Raw genomic sequence first — 23,081 nt, 5'->3', positions numbered from 1 at the left:
TACTATCAAATAATTTACGTGCTTTTAACACAAAACAACACCTAAAATACCCATTTTCATTCAGCAAACATTGTTCTCACAATAGTTTTCAAACACACTAACCAAAACCATAGTAACGGACGAGCAGAATTTGCTAAAGGTTATATTAAAAAGAAAATGAGAGTAACTAAGCAGTGAATGCGATGCACATGCATACATGAAGCTTGCAAAACACGACACTGTGTAAACTGAGTAACTATAACTGTCTGTCAGAATATGGATATCTGGCACTGCTGCTGAAAAACTGGAGCTTTAGATATAACAAGGCAATTCGTTCCTATATGTGACAGTGTTCTGAACATTGCCCAAGCCACTTTCCATCCTAAAAACAACCTTGAGAAAGTACCATTTTTAATATTAATATCAAACAAGAGCTGTCTCCATAGGACGACACATGCCCCCGATGGCACTTTGAATGAATAGTTATGGCCGATGTTAGAGTTTAGGATCTATGACCTACGGACCTGGGTCTTGCGCGCGACACGTCGTCTTACTGTGCCACACATTCATGCGTAGTTATTTTAAAATCCATGCATGAATGACAAAGATATGGACCGGACATGCCCATCAATGCACTATCATGAAATATGACCTTTAACGTCTAAGTGTGACCTTGACCTTTGAGCTACAGATCTGGTCTTGCGCGGGACACGTCGTCTTACTGTGGTACACATTCATGCCAAATAATTTTAAAATCCATGCATGAATGACAAAGATATGGACCGGACACGCCCAACTATCATGAAAAAAGACCTTTAACGTCTAAGTGTGACCTTGACCTTTGAGCTACGGACCTGGGTCTTGCGCGCGACATGTCGTCTTACTGTGGTACACATTCAAGCCAAGTTATTTGAAAATCCATCCATCGATGACAAAGATATGGACCGGACACGCCCAACTATCATGAAAAATGACCTTTAACGTCTAAGTGTGACCTTGACCTTTGAGCTATGGACCTGGGTCATGCGTGCGACACGTCGTCTTACTGTGGTACACATTCATGCCAAGTTATTTGAAAATCCATCCATCGATGACAAAGATATGGACCGGACACGAAAATTGCAGACAGACTGACAGACCGACAGACGGTTCAAAAACTATATGCCTCCCTTCGGGGGCATAAAAAGATCTAGAGACTTTTAAGGAGACTTGTAGCAAAATAAATCTTCATCTTTAAGATGGTGATATGAGAAATGCTGGACCAGCCTAGCATGAACTGAAAACTAGAATAAAGCCAGTAACTGAAAGATCCACAGTGCATTTCATCTTTTACTGGTAACAACAGAATCTGTTTCTTCACTTTTTCGCTTGCATGAAGTGCAAGTGAGTGATATTCACAAGCACATTATCAATACAATTACTGTAAGCTATTAATTTTGACTACACTGCCATTGCTCTCAGAGCCGGTTGAAGTAATATCTATCAAATTTCACAGCCCTGAAACTGACAACCTTGCTAATTTGGTGTTTTTACATAGAAAAGTGCCAGTAAAACACGCACAAAACATGCACCATCCCTTATTCATTGACTCTTCTGTACAGACATTATGTTGGACTTATTTTTGGAAATGCCCAATTGGAAATTCTTTTTTCTAATTAATCATTCTAGTTATTTTAAGAGTTGTTCTTAAGCTGACAGATGTTTCGTTTACTCAGTTTGTTCAGTGTAGGATTTCAATGGTGAAAATAAAGAACCACCTGTTAATATTTGTCTGTTAAGGTGGTACAGACCCTATACTGGAATTACTTCCTGAATCGTCTAGTCGAGGTGATCCCTACAGCATAGTATACATACATATATACACAAAGTCTAACTAAATCTCTTCTACCACTGTATTATGGTGTTTTTTCTTCTCAATCTTTCTCTAATTCTAAATCTCAATTCTTTATTTAATCCAGGTTTCACTGGTGCTGAGAATTCTTTTTATACACGACAGTCATCCCATTTTATCTCTTTTGAAAATACTTATTATGAGCAAAAATACTAAATGAGGTCTAAAATTAACAATCCCCCACCATCCACCCACCCCAACCAAGAAACCCTTGCATCAAAAATGCATATGATCTGCTTTGATGTATCAAAAATGCTTATGCATCTAGCATTCCTATAAATATATATAACAATTTTTGAAAACATAAAATATTTCACCTATCAAAACACCACAAAACAAAAGCGTTATGCTTATATGTGTCAATATAAAGTTTGAAAGTCTTACTACACCTGCTTAAGTAAATAAAGCGTAACAAGGATTACATGTGAGGCTAGTTTGTGTTTTGAAGGTGTACATTTGAGTATAACACGAAAAATATATTTCAAAATGGTGTGAGGGACATTCCCCCCAAGCTGTTTGTTTGATGAATAAATTTTCGTTACAAAATGACCATCACCAAACAGTAAACTGTATGATGTGAATACATATGAAAAACGAATGGGCTTATTTTGAATAAAACATTGACAAAAACATGGCTACAACTTGGGTCTGCACATTGTCCTTTGGAATTATGTGCCAAAATCACTAATTGTTATATTATAAATGCAACATGTTCTTAACAAATGACCTGACATGAATGTTGTATAGTAGAAAGTTATAAGTCAGCTAGCATGTTAACTAATCTTTTGATTTAACAGATCTCTGGGGTATTTTGATTAGATAGGATTTTTTCTGATTTGACTTCAAAACAACTCACCTCAAACATGGTGGGTGATGGTTCTCCTATCAAACTTTGTTCAGGACTATCTGATGACTCCATTCTTAATGATCCACCAACTTGTCTGTCCCGTGGGGCATTACCTACAATACATAAACAATTCAATCAAAGTTGTATTCCATACAACAAATGACAAAACAAAATCAATTCTGCCTTGATGATCTTCAAACAAGTTTGTCTCACAGCACTCTGCCATGTAAATTATAGCATGTACTGAAGTCTGCAATTTTCACCACTAAAGGTATTATGTGTAAAATGTATAAAATATTTAAACAGTTTAGACACAGAACATGCACATATTTACACAGAATGATACAGGTGATAAAGGAACTTACAGGTGACAAAGGAACTTACCATTTTGTGATCTAACTCCCCTAACCTGTTGTTTCTCTGTCATAGATTTACTATTGAACAGATTTCTGACTTTCTTCTGGGCAGGCAAACTGTTAGAGGCAGCCAAGTTCTGAAACATATATCATACATGAGGCAGTACTGGAAAACATCCTATGACTATTACTTGGACATTTTTTTTTTTATTTTCACTTCTTTTGTACATAAATCAATGATGGGGCCTTAACAAGGATTTTTATGAAACAAAAGAATTAAACCATCAAGTTTTGTTTATAATAAGGTAATGGTCTATGATGTCATTTTCTGATGTCCCTTTTTATGGTATAACATCAATGCTAAAGTAAGTTATTTGAAATATACGTAGCAACACCATAAGGAAGTCTAGAGTTTGTTGTTTTTTTTTTTTGCAGGGTGGTTCTGCTGGGGATGTATCAATTTACACAAAAACTGGTCTAGTTGGAAATACCAGAAGTACTGTTAACAAAAATTACCAATAAGTTCTGACAGTCAAATTATCATTATCTGGCACAGAACTTTTCTATATATAGAAAATGAGTTAACATTATATTAGTAACAAATTGTTCAATCTGCAATACCATACATATGAACAACAAGTGAAGCCTACCCTTGCTGTGGATAAATCCATGAGTTCTGGCATACCCTGGTTTGGCCCAACATGTGCAATATGACTGAAGTTGATTGGGGCTGAAATTGCACGTGATTTTCGATCAGACCTGTAAACAGAATTCACAGTTACTGTAAATGTTATAAATTACATGCAACAAAAGAAAATGTGACCACATGCAAGGTATGTGATAAAGTTGAGGTACAAACTAGAACTGTGAATGCATTTTTTATACAGAACATTCTAATCAAGGTACATACAGTCATACACATAACCACATTCACTTCTATACTTGTAAACAGGAATGTGACTATAACATCTGTTAAATTAAAAGATATAGGCATGGAAATCTTAAGACTTTATAATAAGTAATATTTTAACATTTTAGTTTTGATTGTCTTGTTGTGGGACAAATAGAAAACTTTTACATTATTATGGTGATATTCCCTATAATGCCCAGAAAGTGAAGTCAGCATTATAACTATTTAAGCCGTGCCACGAGAAAACCACCATAGTGGCTTTGCGACCAGCATGGATCCTGTCTGGTCAGGATCCATGCTGTTCCCTTTCAAAGCCTATTGCAATTAGAGATATTGTTAGCGAACAGCATGGATCCTGACCAGACTGCGCGGATGCGCAGGCTGGTCTGGATCCATGATGGTCGCAAAGCCATTATGTTGGTTTTCTCGTGGCGTGGCTCATTTGTTTCATGCTTTTCAGAGAAGTATTGAAATATCAACAGTGAAATGTATTCAGTATTTTCAAACAAATGAAGTATCAAATACATTTTTCATTTAACTAAATATGAAACTAGTAAAATCTGGTTTAATTGATTGGAAAGAGCGAAAATTTGTTTGTTTTTGATAAAAGATAAAATTAATTAAGTCTCTTAATTCATAAACACAAGATCATACATTTTTGCTTGTGGCTATCTTGACTTCACACTGAAACAAAGAAATACCCTCCATGTGGTTGTCAAACATTTTCTGAATATTAAAAGTACTACTAGAAATAAAAGTTAACATTCAAACTGATATCTTTAGCATAAAAATAAAATCCACTGTCCTTAAAAAGGTAGACAGACTTAGACACAGGAGAAAGAAACATATAAGCTTCTAAGGTACTCTGCTCAGCAATGTGTTAAGCAATGGTGAAGATATCAGTCACATCGAAAACATCTATATCCATGTATATACATAGTCACTAGGGAATGATTTAGCAAACCAAAGCCATCAGAGTAACACTGCATTCATGTTTTAGCGTTGGGCATTACTTTAACATATTATATATCTAGCACATAATATGAAAACTGGCATGACATTTAAGTTATACAATATTTGTAAGATCATCTAACTTATAAATGATGCAAGAGAAACAGCCAGAATGAATCACAATATGATATAAAGTATTTATTTTACATATTATTAGTAAAGTACATGTGTGTATAGTAAGTGTTGATATACATGAAATTATTTATGGGTTTTGAGTAGTATCAATATTTATTGTTCGAAGCAAATATTATAGTTCAGTTCAGTGAATCGGAGTTAATTTTGCACTTAAACCCGTGCAGGCTGATCATGGTTTACACTGTTTGCTATTCAGCCAGTAAATTTTCAGTGAACACCCCTTTGAATGATAAGTGGTACTGCCTAAATTGAATGACAAGACTAGTTTATTTTAGAAATTTAGCAGGATATATGTTAAAGTGATAAATCAACAAGAATTAATAATGAATACTACAACTCTATCTGTTCTATGATCAGCTGAGATATAAACAGAAGCAAACAACTGCATGTCAGTGTGACCACACTTCAATGTATTCCCATAAAACATATAACTGTAACCAAACTATAGTGCAAGAAGCAGTATACAAGTGTTATGAGAAAACGTTCTTGGCAACTGGTAGTCATACCAGATATTTTGTATAGGTATACATAATGCAATAATTGTGATTTTATTCTGCTTTTCTTGAAGACAACGTAATATCACATAGGAACTGATGTAACACCATAGTTGTCCCTTAACATAAGTGATGTACTCTGTCCTGTCCTCAAGACATACATTTAACTGTTGTTGCATGACACAGACACTGGTATCGTTATTAGCAACAGAACCACTACATCAACTATTCAAACCTTAACATTTTTAAAAAAAATTTCAATGACAGAATGTTATGACAGTCAGTTTCTGCAGAAATCAGTCGTAACTTGTAAACTATTTGAGCCCAACCCTGAGAAATCAACATAATGCATTTGCGACCAGCATGGACCCAGACCAGGATGCGCATCCACGCAGTCTGGTCAGGATCCATGCCATTCACTAACAGTTTCTCTAATTCCAATAGGCTTTGAAAGCGAACAGCATGGATCCTGACCAGACAAGGCAGATGCACAGGCTTGTTTGGATCCATGCTGCACGCAAACGCACTATGTTGGTTTCCTCATGGTGCAGCTCTTTTTTAAACTCAAAACCAGCCTCAGAGAGGAACACTTAAAATAAACACTCTTAATAATATGAAAGTGAAAGTAGTGTGTGTATCATGTAATCTTTGTGAAATTAAACAATCATGTATGTTATAAGCAAAAACAAATGTAAATACACAACAGGAAACAGAAAACATGGGAAAATACTTCTCTGTGGAATTTAGAAATCATGCACCATTAAAAAAATATCAAACTTACACAAGTACATGAGCTACTACAGAGATAATATATAAAGCTGTAAACTCATATTGTGTCAATTCACTGGCTTTTATATACCAACAATAATTTCTCCCAAGCTATTCTAACATGCTCATGCAAAGTGTAGAGCAGTAAAGCAAAACGCTGACAGCATTCTCAGTCCATACATACGCAACTTTTACTTCTTGTTAGCTTGTTAATGCACTCATATTTAGTTATAACCTGGCAATTAACTGATAAGCGGCTTCTCGCAGACTTATTCATCATACTGCGTGTTAAGAAGTTAACTAAAATTGTTGTATATATTTTGTAAGAACTGAAATTTTTTTCAAATTAACCTAAGTATAATGGTTTTAATTAACTAGCACTGTAGTTCAATGAAGCTTTTTACTACTGTGAAATCATTTAAATTTGCTGACATGAAACGTGAAAAAGGACTGTTTCGCGCAGGCTTTAATTCGCGCATTTTCAATTTTAGTAATGAAAAAATATAATTAAAAAATAATAATAGCGTGGTCTTAAATTCGCGCATTGGTCCTAGCGCAAAATACATGATTTCACAGTATATCATGCATTTATGAATCTCAAACAAATTATTATGTAAGTATTAACTGGTGATATCGTGAATAAATACACAACTACATATTAATCTTTTTTTTTTATGAAGAGGAAAGAATTTGCTATCTATGTCAAAGTCTTAAATAAATGCATAACATATGAAGTGAAGCTAACTAAATTACCTAACTTTAAAATTATTCTATTAACTATGGAGCTTTTGCACAGAGAAAATCATATTGGGAAAACAATCTCAAAGTTCCCTAGGAACAAAAACTAAACTTTTTTTCTCTCTCTTAAACTGTGGTAGTAAAAACAATTACTCTCCATTCTGCGACTTTCTGCTTACATTTTCTTTTGCAAAAAAGTATTTCTTTTCGCCAAAACTATTACTTCAGAGAAAAAAATATACATAAATAATAGAAGTGAAATGTATCATCAGTTTCATAAATTTGTCATTGCACACGACAATGGCAAAAGAGACCCTTATCCTTGTGTGACAATCATAAATCTATATACTGGTATGTATACTGATACAAGTTAAAGTAGTTGTGCATGTTCTGTGCAATTTCTTTCCGCTGTAAAATCTAATCTAACCCCAATGCTGTACTAAGAAAATTCGGACAGTAGAAAAAGGTAGAGTTGTTTGCTTGATTTTTTCTAGAGCCTAATTTATTATTTCATCTTTCCTTTTTTTCCAAAAAAACTATTAAATCTACAGACAATTAACCTTTAGCCTGCTAGCGGCAAGTAATTCCGCCTTTGCTACCAGTGCAGATCAAGATCAACCTGCACATCCTTGCAGTTTAATCATGGTCTGCACTGTTCGCTATTCAGTCAGTAAATTTACATTGAACATCCATTCGTATAATAAATGGTACTGTCCAAATTGAATGATGGACCATTCCATTTTAGAAATTTAGCAGGCTAAGGGTAAAAAAATAAACCACTCTTATCTATTACATATGCAATGGCGATCTTAACTTTAAGTCTAGACACTTTTTAGCGTGGCAAGTTGTTTCCCTTTACCAGACTGGCAAAAAATCATAAACAAAGTTGTGAAATTGGATAATAATTTGTGTATAATACGACCCTAGATCCAGGAGTGGTCCTGGGGTCCAATAAACTTTGCATTATACACAGGCACCTACGGCAGTTCCTGGTTTTATCAAACATGCACATCTACTTTAATCGCCTGTTACTGCTAGAGTATGGTTGGAGCTGTGAGACAATTAAAGCAAGGCAGATAGATAGAGCAGCATGCAAGTACACCGAGAATGAGTGACAATAGTGTATCCTTACGCTGAGACAATTGGTAGTTTTTGGTCCGGACCCATGTGAGCTATATGACTGAATGACATAGGAGCTGAGATCTCTCGTGAACGACTATCAATAAAATATAATACATTAAGTAAACATATAATTAAAACATGACCTCCATTTTCAACATTACAGAGCACAGAACTCAAAATAATACAAATTTCTTTCTCAGCTTCATCTTTTTTGGGAATGGACTATCTTTGTACCTAAGCATATACTGGTTCTCTGTGCACTTAAAACAGATTACTCCGATAATACTTTATATATATTTTATTCAACAGTTAAAGATAGATTAAATATTAAGGAAAAGGAAAAGAAAACAAATATGTATACAGAAAATATTGTCAGAAACGCTACCCAAGACTATGGAAGGCTACAATGTAAGATGAAAATGACTGTATTAAAGCATTACATTGACCATGCCTTAGTATAACAAGGTTACCCTGTTATAAATAACTGTAACTGTTATGAAACACATCACACTATCAAAGTTAAACAAATCCAAACCGTTGGTAAGAAGAATTTTAACTATTGTAAAAAAAAACAATAATTAGCAGACACTAAATATTTTTAAGATTATATATAAACATTTTGCTGTTCAAGTTATGCATATGTATCAGTATTATTCAAAGCCTACAGTTGCATATTACAAAACCAATTTCCACCAAAGATTTATATATTTCAGAAGAAAAGAAATATTAATCACAATAATAAGGACATATATAGCATTTTAGAAAAATACATTTACATGTACCAAGCTCTTGATCCTTCCTTTAGTATGGAAAGTTTAAATCAGAATGGTTTGACACACAATGACCAAAAAGCACATATTCTTCTCTGTTCATACAATTATTGTTTAGTTATAACAATCTACAGATATAACAAGTCTTACCCCTTCCCACTTCTATCATCTTCCCGTGTTTTAAACGAGAATCGTCGCTTGTTTCTATTCACACTTCTTCCCTTGAATAATTCTGCTATCTGCAGTTTGTCTTCATCTAAAAATATTATAGAAAATATATGTTTCACATCTTACTTAATAAAATCATAACCAAGCTAAATGAACAATGCCTAGTCAATGAATTTATCAATGTTTTATTAAATGTTTTGTGAATACGATATTGATAGTAGAAAGGACACAGTGGTCCAGTGGTAAGACTGCTTGACTACGAAACCAGGGGTCTTGAGTTCGAGCCCCCGCTTCTCCAACTAAAAATTATAAACATTGGGATAAGAGTCCCCATATGGGTTACCAGTAGCGATTACGAATTAACTTAAATACAAACAAATACTGATAGCATTTCCAAGAACAAAAAAACTAATGTACTTCTGAAAATACAGAAATGTCAGGGTAGAAATTTAAGAAATGAGCTGCGCCACGAGAAAACCAATACAGTGATTTTGCGATTAGCATTGATCCAGACCAGCCTACGCATCCGCGTCGTCTGGTGAGGATCCACTGTTTGCTTTCAAAGTCTATTGCAATTAGAGAAACTGTTAGTGAACAGCATGGATCCTGACCAGACTGCGCAGATGCACAGGCTGTTCTGGATCCATGCTGGTCGCAAAGCCACTATGTTGGTCTTCTCATGGCGTAGCTCAAATATTTAAAGTTGGCACTAACTGTTTCCTTTGGATTCTCAATTTATTTCAAGTTTAAGAATCACAACTGCATACTATGACAGCCATATTACCAATCACACTCTTAAACGAGACAAGTTCAGTTCAGATAAATATCTGGAAAGATTTGTGAGTGAGTTACTTCAGATCATAAACTTAAAATCATGTAAAAATGAAAGATACTTACCATTCTGAATGTTCTTGAAGTAAATCAAGTGAAGAGCATCGAAATTATTGATCAAGTTGAGGGTACCATCTCTGTTTAGTGGTTTTGTCTTCTTGAGACAGAGTGTTTGTACCCACTCCGCAGTCTGTACATCGTAGACAAACACAGAGTTCTCCGTGTAACAGATGAGGTAGGGAGCACTGTAACCTGTAAGTTACAATTTATTAAACTCTGGACTTATTTGCTTGATCGGACGGATCTTAAATAAAATCTAAAACTGTGGCATAGCGTATTTTCAGTTTCCTTAAGGTTGAGGGAGACCACAGGTTGTCCCCCAAGTGATTATTTCACAAACATATGGCACTTACGTAAAACAATATTTTCGAAGAAATAAGAAAATTACAAATTATCATCATACGCATGAACAATGTTAGAATACTTACTGATTGAAGTAGGAGCTGCTGGCCACATGATTTCTGACTGTCTACTCTTCCTACCCTGACTATCTACATATATACCACACACTGAAATACATATATACCACACACTGAAATATACATTCCAGAAAGTTAACATAAATATCACTGTATAATACATTAAACATTTTTACTATTCATTATACTGGACTTTTTATAACCATTGTGACTGATCTAACATCCCTTAATGTATATCGAGGGCTTAGAGCAAAACTGGTCTATCTGCTTCTATTTCTATATACAAATAGACCAGTTTCGCTCTAAGCCCTCGATATAAATTATTGTGTTTCCAGGTATTTAATTCACATACGTTATTAGAGTTCCCAGGTATCCTATAATAATAATATACGTTAATTGCGAGTTTCCAGAAATCCCTTAATAACATACATTATTGTACAGTTTCCAGGTATCTAATAAGGCTATCATAAAACAAGAGCTGTAAGTGGACAGCGCGCTCGACTATTCTCAGTGCTTGATAGTATAATATAAGCTATGAGTAAAACTTTAACATTACAATAAGCATATTCTATCTCGAAAAGGGGCCATAATTCAGTCAAAATGCTTGATAGAGTTGCCTCCTCCTTTTTACAGACTGGGGTCATGATGGTAAACAAGTATGCAAAATATCAAAGCAATATCTCAATGGACTTTGAAAATATTTGGGGTGGTACGCAAACTTTAACATTACAATAAGCATCTTCTATGTCGAAAAGGGGCCATAATTCAGTCAAAATGCTCGATAGAGTTGCCTCCTCCTTTTTAACAGACTGGGGTCATGGTGGTAAACAAGTATGCAAAATATCAAAGCAATATCTCAATGGACTTTGAAAATATTTGGGGTGGTACGCAAACTTTAACATTACAATAAGCATCTTCTATGTCGAAAAGGGGCCATAATTCAGTCAAAATGCTTGATAGAGTTGCCTCCTCCTTTTTACAGACTGGGGTCATGATGGTAAACAAGTATGCAAAATATCAAAGCAATATCTCAATGGACTTTGAAAATATTTGTGGTGGTACGCAAACTTTAACATTACAATAAGCATATTCTGTGTCGAAAAGGGGCCATAATTCAGTCAAAATGCTTGATAGAGTTGCCTCCTCCTTTTTACAGACTGGGGTCATGATGGTAAACAAGTATGCAAAATATCAAAGCAATATCTCAATGGACTTTGAAAATATTTGTGGTGGTATGCAAACTTTAACATTACAATAAGCATATTCTAAGTCAAAAAGGGGCCATAATTCAGTCAAAATGCTTGAAAGAGTTGCCTCCTCCTTTTTACAGCTTGGAGTCATGATGGTAAACAAGTAGGCAAAATATCAAAGCAATATCTCAATGAACTTTGAAAATATTTGGGGTGGTACGCAAACTTAAACATTTGTGTGACGCTAATGCTCACTCCGGGCCGAGTAGGATAGCTCCCCTATTCTTTGATTAGTCGAGCTAAAAACATTTGTTTGCAGTAACACGACCTACCCGTGAAAAATGCAGTGACCCAACTTTTTTCCCTATATGATTATATGCAAAACAAAAATCCTATTTACCAATCCGCACAAAAAATTTGGGGTTGCGTTACCACAATTCTAAATTTTTTAATAACAGCCTAATTACACACATTATAGTCAAGTTGTGTGAGAATTTCAAAGCTCATAAACCAAATTTTTTCACTGCAGTTGACATCTTCATCAAGCTGATTAAAAGAATAAAGAAGTCAACTAGAACAATTCTACCCCAAACTGTATTATACAAGTAAAAGTAATTGAAAAATACAATACGCACTCCAGTCCAGGTAACAAATGAAAAACACACAGAAACTTACCACTAAATGCAAGAAGGTACTCCCTGTCGGAGACTTCCACGGCCAGCATGGAGTCCACAGGGGTATGCACCAGAAATTGTAGTTGACTATCTTCTGTATTGACAAGACTACATGGGGCGTCCTCCCTCAGTAAATTGTATATCACAAAACATGACTGATATCCCACACACAATCTATCCCCCCATAAATCTAAAAACTGCACTTGACCCGCAACAGCTATTTCTCGAATTTTTCGGTGTTTTTGTCTTGTTTTAGTCAATTCAAATGCTAAAATTGTTCGTTTGATGGCCACACACAGGAAAGTGTTGTTGTCAGGCCGATGGCCAGTGTTTGTACAAAACATGTGACATCCTTTGGTTTCTTGGATTTTGACTGGGTCAACTTCATATCCATCCAGCGCTGACGAGTGAAGCAATTTGATATGTCGTTGCTTACCTAGAAACAAAGTCAGGTGCAAATGATTCAAATACTTATGAACAAGCAAGAATGTTCCAATATACAAGACAATTTAACCATAGTAATTTACCACCTATGACATCTAGTACAAATTAATTTATAAAATATGATGTAACAATATAAGCAAAATTCTTAACATCTGTTTGATTAAAAAGGCATGTTTTTTTATGAAATATTTATACAATAAGTCATACATTGTTTACAGGTTGTAGATACCATAGCTGTGTCATATTATATGCTATTATTTATTAGCACTTTATGAATCCAAATATTTGTTCATAAACAAATACCAAGAAATTTTAATCAGCAGACAGCTTGTATTAACACACACTAATTTCTATAGTATTCTGTAACTAATAATGTTTTCAAGAAAATCTTTCAACTTAGTTCTTTATTTATTTCTATGCAGCACCAACAGATTACACATTTATCATGACTTTTTTCTTAAACATGTAATTAAGTATGTGCTTTAAACATACTCTTTTTTTTTCTTAAATCCCTCCATGTACATGTCTAAACAAACATTTGTTGCTTTGAAACATTAAATACAGTGAAGAACTACTTTAAGATCAGACATGGGTTGCTACAAACTAGCCTGGACACAAGCAAGTGAACTTGTTTGTCATCTACATGTATGTAAATATAGATGAAAAACTTACCACTTATAAGAACTATAAGCTGTTCCTCTGGTACAAGCTCTACCTGGAACACTGGCTTCTTTTCACTCTTGTCACCAATACGGATTAAAACTGAAATATGTACAGCTATATAAATTACAATGTTCCAAACAATCTTCTCAATATAGGTGAAATGTTTGGTTTAATGCCATTCAAAACAGTATTTCAGTTACAGTGACTGTCTCTCAACCTATTAACTAAAGTTCATGGATTCCTGGTATATGAATCAGAGGTCGTGGATGTTTGTGCTTTTTCCCTTTTTTGTTGGGTTTAATGTCACACTTACACAATTATAGGTCATCTGGCAACTTCTGAACTTTTTGATGATGAAAGAAGACCTCACATTATTCCACCTTTGTGGAACCACTGACCTTACTTAGACCAGCTGGATGGCTTCCTCACATGAAAGAATTCCTACCTAAGCAGGGTTTTGAATCCAAAGCAGTCAGGGACAAGTAATTCCAAGTCACAAACTTTAACCACCAGGTCGCTGAGGTCGACAGAAAGAACACCATCTTTTAAAAAGTCAATTATTAATGAAAAGATACTCCTCAATGTCAGTTCCGACCTACGTCCGCCTGTTTTAAGTCTTGGGCGTCAAAGGCTCTACATTTGGTGCTACCCAGCCAAGCAAAGAAACTAGGATGACATAAATGCAATTACTTAAGTTATACCATACATGTTTTCTTTAGTTTACATTCTGAAATGAGTTTGATTATGTTCCAACATGAAATATTTACAAAACATTTGATCTTGAACAGTCATGTACATACCATCTTTAGCTAGTTCTGCTATATATACACCTTCTTCTGTGCCAAGCAACAGACGACCCGACTCTGAAAATACAAATAATTCAAATTTGATTAAATGGCATATTTGATGAAAACATACTCATTAACACTGTTTACATAACAAATTCAATATCATTTTTATATAAATCTTACAATACTTGAGTAAAATTCATGTGACAAAAATGTAATTTCGCCTGAAATCATCAGCTTTTAAGAGGCAAGTGGCTATGTAACTGTGTATGCTGCTGCCTTGAACACTAACCAAATGACCATTAAAAACAAGAGGACCATGATGGTCCTGAATCGCTCACTGGTTCCCACATGACCCAGTTTTGAGTATGACGTCGTTTTTTCTATTATTTGACCTAGTGACCTAGTTTTTGAGCTCATGTGACCCAGTTTTGAACCTGACCTAGATATTATCAAGATAAAAATTCTGACCAATTTTCATGAAGATCCATTGAAAAATATGGTCTCTAGAGAGGTCACAAGGTTTTTCTATTATTTGACCTATTGACCTAGTTTTCGAAGGTATGTGACCCTGTTTTGAATTTTACCTATATATCAGCAAGGTGAACATTCTCACTAATTTTCATGAAGATCTCATGAAAAATTTGGCCTCTAGAGAGGTCACAAGGTTTTTCTATTTTTATATCTACTGGCCTAGTTTTTGACCGCACGTGACCCAGTTTCGAAATTGACCAAGATATCATCAAGGTGAACATTCAGATCAATTTTCATGAAGATCCATTGAAAAATATGGCCTCTAGAGAGGTCAAAAGATTTTTCTAATTTTAGACCTACTGACCTAGTTTTTGACCGCAGTTGACCCAGTTTCAAACTTGATCTAGATATCATCAAGATGAACATTCAGACCAACTTTCATACAGATCCCATGAAAAGTATGGCCTCTAGAGAGGTCACAAGGCTTTTTTATTATTTGACCTACTGACCTAGTTTTTTAAGGCACGTGACCCAGTTTCAAACCTGACCTAGATATCATCAAGGTGAACATTCTGACCAATTTTCATGAAGATCCATTCAAGGGTATGGCCTCTAGAGAGGTCACAAGGTTTTTCTATTTTAAGACCTACTGACCTAGTTTTTGATCGCAGTTGATCCAGTTTCAAACTTGACCTATATATCATCAAGATAAACATTCAGACCAACTTTCATACAGATCCCATGAAAAATATGGCCTCTAGAGAGGTCACAACGTTTTTTTCATTATTTGACCTACTGACCTACTTTTTGATGGCATGTGACCCACTTTCAAACATGACCTAGATATCATCAAGATGAACATTCTGACCAATTTTTATGGAGATCCATTCACAAGTATGGCCTCTAGAGAGGTCACAAGGTTTTTCTATTTTTACATGGTTCATACAGACCTTCCCCAAAAAAATTCAAGTAGTTTTCAAGGAGTTTTCAAGTAGTTTTCCTCCATTTTCAAGGACTAAAATGGGCGCAATGTCACTGTTGCTGAGACATGAAATAACCAATTTAAATCCAATTTAGGACAAAATTAAACGATTTTGGCACAGTTTTCACAGTAGGTGGGGGCGGGGGCGGTTTGTCAAGTCTGTTATATTTATTATCCTGTGTTGACTCTCTTACATGCTTAGGAGCGAAGGCATCAATTGTTTCAGTCAACTTCTCAAGGCAGAGCTGTTTTTATGTTTTTCACTTTTGGAATGTGATTTTAAAATTTAATGCACTTTCTCCCATAGCAGCGATGTCGATTATCTTGTCACAAAAAAACACAAAGGCATTTTCGTTTTTCGCCTTTGAATTACCGTAGCCAATGTTATAATTGTCTCAGTAGCCACTTTTGCGAAAAGACACAATTGTACTTTTTTAGAACTCATGTTTTTCTTCCAGGAAAAATGACCCTCGCATCGCGGATAAATTACACAGTGTGAAAATATACTAGAAAGGCATAAAACCGTAAAGTACAGTACCGTACCGTACTATCGCCGACTTCGTGGCAGGCCCTAATGGCGGTAACGGTTGTTTTTTTTTCGTCGTTTTTTAGTTTATTTTGGTCCGTTTATAATGTTTGTCCGTTTCACTTCGCACCACCCGACGAATTTAAGGACTATTTGCTATCTTTTGTACGTTTTCCTAAATTCAAGTAGTTTTCAAGTAGTTTTGCTGTACAAAATTCAAGTAGTTTTCAAGGAGTAGGCGTCAAATTCAAGGACTTTTCATGGCCTGTGCGAACCATGTTTTAGACCTACTGACCTAGTTTTTGTACGCACATGACCCTATTTCGAACTTGACCTAGATATCATCAAGATGAACATTCAGACCAACTTTCATACAGATCCCATGAAAAATATGGCCTTTAGAGAGGTCACAAGGTTTTTCTATTATCTGACCTACTGACCTAGTTTTTGAAGGCACACAAACCATTTTCGAACCTGACCTAGATATCATCAAGATGAACATTCAGACCAACTTTCATACAGATCCCATGAAAAATATGGCCTCTAGAGAGGTCACAAGGTTTTTCTATTATTTGACCTACTGACCTTGTTTATGAGGGCACGTGACCCACTTTCGAACTTGACCTAGATATCATCAAGGTGAACATTCTGACCAATTTTCATGAAGATCTCATGAAATATATGGCCTAACGAGAGGTCACAAGGTTTTTCTATTTTTAGACCTACTGACCTTGATTTTGACCGCACGTGACCCAGTTTCTAACTTGGCCTAGATATCATCAAGATGAACATTCAGACCATTTTTTATACAGATCCCATGAAAAATACGGCCTTTAGGGAGGTCACAAGGTTTTTCTATTATTTGACCTACTGACCTAGTTTTTGATGGCACGTGACCCACTTTCGAACTTGACCTAGATATCATCAAGGTGAAGGTTCTGACTAATTTTCATGAAGATCTTGTGAAATATATGGCCTCTAGAGAGGTCACAAGGTTTTTCTATTTTTAGACCTACTGACCTAGTTTTTGATGGCACGTGACCCAGTTTCAAACTTGACCTAGATATCATCAAGGTGAACATTCTGACAATTTTCATGAAGATCTTGTGAAATATATGGCCTCTAGAGGTCACAAACGTTTTTCTATTTTTAGACCTACTGACCTAGTTTTTGAGGGCACGTGACCCAGTTTCGAACTTGACCTAGATATCACCAAGATGAACATTCTGACCAACTTTCATAAAGATCCCACAAAAAATGTGACCTCTAGAGTGGTCACAAGCAAAAGTTTACGGACGCACGCACGGACGGACGACGGACACCACGCGATCACAAAAGCTCACCTTGTCACTTTGCGACAGGTGAGCTAAAGAACAGTTTTCATCTACTGACTCAATGACTACAGGCAACAATCCTATGAAGACTGACAATTTAAGCATTCTTATATGCATTCATTAGTTATTGCACGGGCAACGTTTTCAGTCTCAATGTCACTGTAACCATGACCTTTGACTTACTGGCATCAAAGACAATAGGGGTTATCATCTACTGACTATAGGCAGTCATCCTATGAAGTTTGTGTATTGTCAGTAAATGATCAGAGACCAGATCATCTTTACATGGACATACCTACTGACCAACACACTGAGTGTTACAATACATCCCCTCGTCTACAAAAATCAGCATAACAATCATCATACATTCATTAACTTTTACACAGCTTACCTAAAGTTGCAGCTGAAAATGTTCCTTTCACAAGAGACAGTGAGTTGTCATACACTTCCTGTGGTTGAAATATCTGGAAAGAAAAGAATAAATAATGAGTTTCTTTCCAGGTCGATACCTTCCTCAACTGTCATCATTCATATCACTTCTTTCTGACACATACCTACCTAGCATGTAATTTAAGTCGAACCATGAGAAAACCAACAAAGTGCATTTGCAACAAGCATGGAACCAGACCAACCAGCGCATCCTGGCAGTCTGGTCAGGATCCATGCTGTTCGTTAACAGTTTCTCTAATTGCAATAGGCTTTGAAAGCTAACAGCATGGATCCTGACCAGACTGCGCAGATGCACAGGCGGGTCTGGATCCATGCTGGTCGCAAATGCACTATGTTGGTTTTCTCATGGCGCGGCTCAATTTACTCAAGCAACTGTAAATCTGACAAGTCTGACCAACAAGATTTCAATTACTTTATAATTCTTGTGTTGTGAAAAACACATCATAATCAGTCAACTTTTTGACGATTCCATACCTATCATCATTTTATCGTATGTAACATTGAGGTAGAAACTGAATGTGTTTCTCAACACTTAATTTACCTGAACTGCTATCTAAAATACCAGTTTAGTACTATGAAGGTGTTATAACACACCATAATCAGTTACCTTTTTTTATGATTCCTTCACTATTCTTATATAACTTTTATTTGTGTGTAACACTGATGTAGAGGTTGAATATGTTTCTCAACACTTATTATTTACACAAAAAAAATCTTCTTCAAAAAGCAAGTTTATTCCTTTCATTCATGAATAAAGTTTATTCCTTTCATTCATGAATAGAAAATATACTGAAAAGGATTTGTGTAACTTACGAAAGTCTTTGGCAGTTTATTTCTGCGTAGAAGTTTTTGTAGTTCATTAAGAGCACCGACCCAACGTTGGCGTTCTGTTTCATTCTCCGCCAACATTAACACAGAATGCTTGCTTCCTGGGGGATTTAACTCTGAAGTGGTCACCTGTAAAAAATGTGCAATTTCTGTTTTGGTATGTTTTTGCAATTTAACTTTATCAACATATTAATGTCAGTTTGAACAACTTCATCAACTAATGTTCAACAGTTAATTACAAACTACTAAGAAACCACTAATATCTGTTGCACTCTAGTTTCAATACGTTTTGTTGTTGCTTCAATCAATGAACTTGAAACCTAGTTAACAATTAAAAAGCTCAGTTGAATTCATCTTCAAATCTTTCAGTCCAAAAACTTATATATCCAAAAAATTACTGTTTCTCCCAATTATAACAGACACTCTGACTCAGCTTCACACTAATCACTTCTGAGGTCTGATGAAATTCAACCCAAACTATAACAAATCTTCAACCACATGTACAACTTACCCTAAATATACATGGAATATCTTTTTTGTTGGCATGTATCACATCAGACGGCAATACTGGGCTAACAGAAAACTCGTCATCCCTGTAACAACAAGGGTTTACTTAAAAAGCATATAATTATGCAGAAAATAAATCGAAGTTACCAAATACATATGTTCTTTGGATGGCACCATCTTGAAACTGCAACCAAAAATGATGCCACTGATAACAAAAGGATGCTAATGATTTTTAATTTCCTTAATTTTAATAAACAACTCTATGTATCTACTCTGCATCTGAGCATATAAACTGTTTTCATCCCCAAGAAATGCTAAAAGATGTAGCAAAATTCAACTGGGACATATATTCCGGGATTTTGAGATTCAGTATTACATAATTTCAGTTAACCCGAGATTGTTTTTGTTTTTCCAGAACAATGCATCTCCCACTAATCAACATGCAGACATTGTAAAATGCCACAAATTAAGGGCCATAACCCTAGTGATAATAAATGAACTATGATATTCAAACGATATACATAACTAGGTTTGGCACTGTTCATTCATGTGAAGTTTGGTAGAATTCAAATCAGCGGTAAAGTAGAAGTAGCACAGACATATTAGAATGTGCCAAATCAATTATAACTTGGCTGGAACATGCCGCTGATACGCACAACTAAGCCTCACACTAATCACTTTTGAGGTCTGATGAAATTCAACCCAATGGTATTTGGAAAGTAAGGTATAAACTGTAAAATACTACAAAGAGCTGTAACTGCTTAAAATCACTGAACCAGAACTAGATGATATGGCTGGTTGGTTGTTTTGGGTTTAACACAGTTTTTCAACAGTATTTCAGTCATGTAATGGCGGGCAGTCAACCTATCCAGTGTTCCTGGATTCTGTACCAGTACAACCCTGTTTTCCGCAAGTAACTGCCAACTTCCCCATGTGAATCAGAGGTGGAGGACTAATGGTTTCAGACACAATGTCGTTTATCAAATAGGCACGGAGAACGTACGCCCAGCCCGAGGATCGAACTCACGACCCTGCAATCCACAGACCGACGCTCTACCTACTGAGCTAAGCGGGTGGGTCGAAAGTAAGGTATAAACTGTAAAATACTACTAAGAGGTTCTTCCTGACTTAAATCCAAAACATATTAACAAGGCACAAGAACAGTCAGAGTATGAAAATAGGTTGACATACAGAGTAATACATACCTCATATCTAAAACTTGCTGGACTACAGGACTAGGTGTACCCCTATCAGGGGGTATATCAAATAAAAACAATTTGAAATCACAGACAACAACAAATAGACGAGCCCAGCCTTTCTTTATCCCACCTAGACGAGGTACCTGGAATAAACAGAATTTACATTAAATATTGAAATATAAGACACATGTATGATTCTGCAATAGGAGACTATTGGATTGGTTGTAAGTTCAATATCTGTGACATGTGTCAAGAAAATTTAAGAAATATTTGTCCTGTAAAATCGATTTTGGGTATAAAACTTTAGAAGAAAATAAGACTAGTTGAAGACATGAATATGTTAATTTCAAATTTTAAAGATAAAATAATGGAAATTTTGCTCGATCACCTAGTTTTTATTTTGTAGGAAAAAGTCTTATCAATAAAAATTAGACACCACTAATATTAATGAATCCATTTCTTTTTTGGGTTCTGTGTAAACCAACACATTTTTTTAAATGAATAACTGTAGGTAATTACTTACTCTGACATAACCCTCATATGCCGTTCCTATGCCTTTGTTCACATCTATACCCATAGGGCGTTTAGCTGAAGAAAATAAAAGCATTGCGTAGAGTAAGACATCTTTCAACATAAGTACTGACAAGAGAAATTAGGGCAACTTAATCTAAGCAAGCAATTATATTGTAATAATCAATGTAGACTAAGCATGGTTTGCATGTAATTTGTAATCTTTTATTTGAAAACCGGAGAGGTTTAGTCATGGATCGTGCTTGCAGCACTTCAACTGATATATGCTTAAGCTTAACCCATATCATGCTGAACACGACTATAGTGATCCTGCCTTTGCAACCAGTTTAGATCATGATCTGCACTGTTCGCTATTCAGAAAGTATATTTTTGGTAAGCACCCCTTTTAACAGTTAACAGTCTTGTCCAAAAAAAGATGGACAAGTTCATTACAGAAATGTAACAGGGTAAGGGTTAAGTTCTAATAGACTACAATAAATACTGCTAAACAAAGTCTGGAAGATATAATGAAGAACTTACTTTGATCAGAAGGGACTGGACATACAGCTGGAGCTTTATCACTGCAGTGTACATGACAGGTATACGCACAATCTGTAATATCAGCATTATCATTGTGATCATATAAATTTTTCTCTACAATTTCCTTAAATGTGTACCTTATAGGAAGTCAATACATCTGATCAGATACAAGTATTAAATTTTTTGTTTGCTACCATAACTCAAATTCATGGATATTTTTCTAAACAACTGTTTCCTTTTTCCTATCAGTATCCAAAAAGCTTAAATGGAAATTTGATGGCTGATTTTCTTTTATCAAAGTGTCAGTTTTGTTATTTAAGCTAATTGTGATTTTAACTGCTTGATTATTGTTTGTCACCATTTTTTCACAGTTAGCAAATGGTGATCATTGAATTCATTCAACCTACAAAGGACTCCATTTAACTTTTTCTTGGCAAGAAAAAGAAAACATTCTGACATGAATCTGGATTGCCAGATAAACTTTTTTCAGATTGTCTTCTTTTGTATCATGAATAAAGACATTTTGCCTTCAACAGGGACTGACTGAACTTGCAATCTTTAGATAGTTAAGTTTCAATTGATTAACAAACCCTTACATACCAATACAAGAAAATAAGCCACTAACCTGCACAAGTAATGCCCTGTCTATGCACACCTATCAACAACGATGTACAATAGTTACACTTGTACGGTATGTTGAAACTTTTATACAAGAACTTATGGATTTTCTGTGACTGCGACTTTGGAGTTGTTGGCGGAGTTCCTGTAAAAGGTGACCGCCATGGCTCCAGCTCAGTTTCTGAGGAAACACTATGTTTTGATGTGTTTAAAGAGCTTGCTAGCACCATGGTTTCAGTGGTATCCTGCAACCGCAGATCTGTCCGTGAGTCTGTGTGCGAATCCGTCCGAGACAAAGCATCCTCACTATCATCGTCTGCCATGCTCTCATTGGACGACTATAATTAGAAACAGAATACATCAAAATTAGTATTCACATATCATTAAATCTATGACAAACAGTAATTAGAATGTTTCAAATTCCTTCAAGCTTCATCATGTTGCAAAACCTTAACTATGCTAAACTTCTCTGATTTTAACACAACCAAACATTCTCAAAGTATAATTTTCTTTTAATGACTAAAACTGGTGTATACTGTATTTTCATGGTTACATTAATACTATACTACACACACTGTCAATGGAAAACTAGAAAAATCTGTTTGCAGCACAAAGTTAAAACATGCTGCCTATCAGCTCATTCTGTATTGTGACATATTCAAAACAAACTTAGAAGCACAAAAGAATTCTACAATTTCTCAATGTATTAATGCTTCATATGAATGATCTTCGTTACACAAAACTAAAATGAGCCGCACCATGAGAAACCAACATAGTGCATTTGCGACCAACATGGATCGAAACCAGCCTGCGCATCCGCGCAGTCAGGTCAGGATCCATACTGTTCGCTAACAG

General features: G+C 35.4%; 1 protein-coding gene across 4 annotated transcripts in view; it reads right to left on the bottom strand.

Moving 5' to 3' along the window:
* LOC123544855 (serine/threonine-protein kinase MRCK alpha-like) overlaps window positions 1–23,081 on the bottom strand; it is a 74,645-nt gene that overhangs the window by 13,514 nt on the left and 38,050 nt on the right. Inside the window, exons 21-38 of one of the 4 annotated variants that reach the window (XM_053541309.1) lie at window positions 22,234–22,564; window positions 21,609–21,680; window positions 21,082–21,146; window positions 20,565–20,701; window positions 19,364–19,445; window positions 18,838–18,981; window positions 17,966–18,038; window positions 14,271–14,333; window positions 13,480–13,569; window positions 12,365–12,799; window positions 10,509–10,589; window positions 10,087–10,272; window positions 9,172–9,277; window positions 8,262–8,345; window positions 3,724–3,832; window positions 3,102–3,210; window positions 2,727–2,830; window positions 1,737–1,813 (exon numbers count right to left, since the gene is read on the bottom strand). In XM_053541309.1, the coding sequence (XP_053397284.1) occupies window positions 1,754–1,813; window positions 2,727–2,830; window positions 3,102–3,210; window positions 3,724–3,832; window positions 8,262–8,345; window positions 9,172–9,277; window positions 10,087–10,272; window positions 10,509–10,589; window positions 12,365–12,799; window positions 13,480–13,569; window positions 14,271–14,333; window positions 17,966–18,038; window positions 18,838–18,981; window positions 19,364–19,445; window positions 20,565–20,701; window positions 21,082–21,146; window positions 21,609–21,680; window positions 22,234–22,564 (2,331 nt within the window). In that variant the 3' untranslated portion in view covers window positions 1,737–1,753. Of the gene's footprint in view, window positions 1–1,736; window positions 1,814–2,726; window positions 2,831–3,101; window positions 3,211–3,723; window positions 3,833–8,261; window positions 8,346–9,171; window positions 9,278–10,086; window positions 10,273–10,508; window positions 10,613–12,364; window positions 12,800–13,479; window positions 13,570–14,270; window positions 14,334–17,965; window positions 18,039–18,837; window positions 18,982–19,363; window positions 19,446–20,564; window positions 20,702–21,081; window positions 21,147–21,608; window positions 21,681–22,233; window positions 22,565–23,081 lie in introns of those variants that run through there. The other 3 variants (XM_053541295.1, XM_053541304.1, XR_008370613.1) reach the window with 3 other exon arrangements.

Source organism: Mercenaria mercenaria, chromosome 1 (assembly GCF_021730395.1).
Source record: "Mercenaria mercenaria strain notata chromosome 1, MADL_Memer_1, whole genome shotgun sequence".
NCBI lineage: Eukaryota > Metazoa > Mollusca > Bivalvia > Venerida > Veneridae > Mercenaria > Mercenaria mercenaria.
This window is presented reverse-complemented; position numbering and strand designations above follow the sequence as displayed.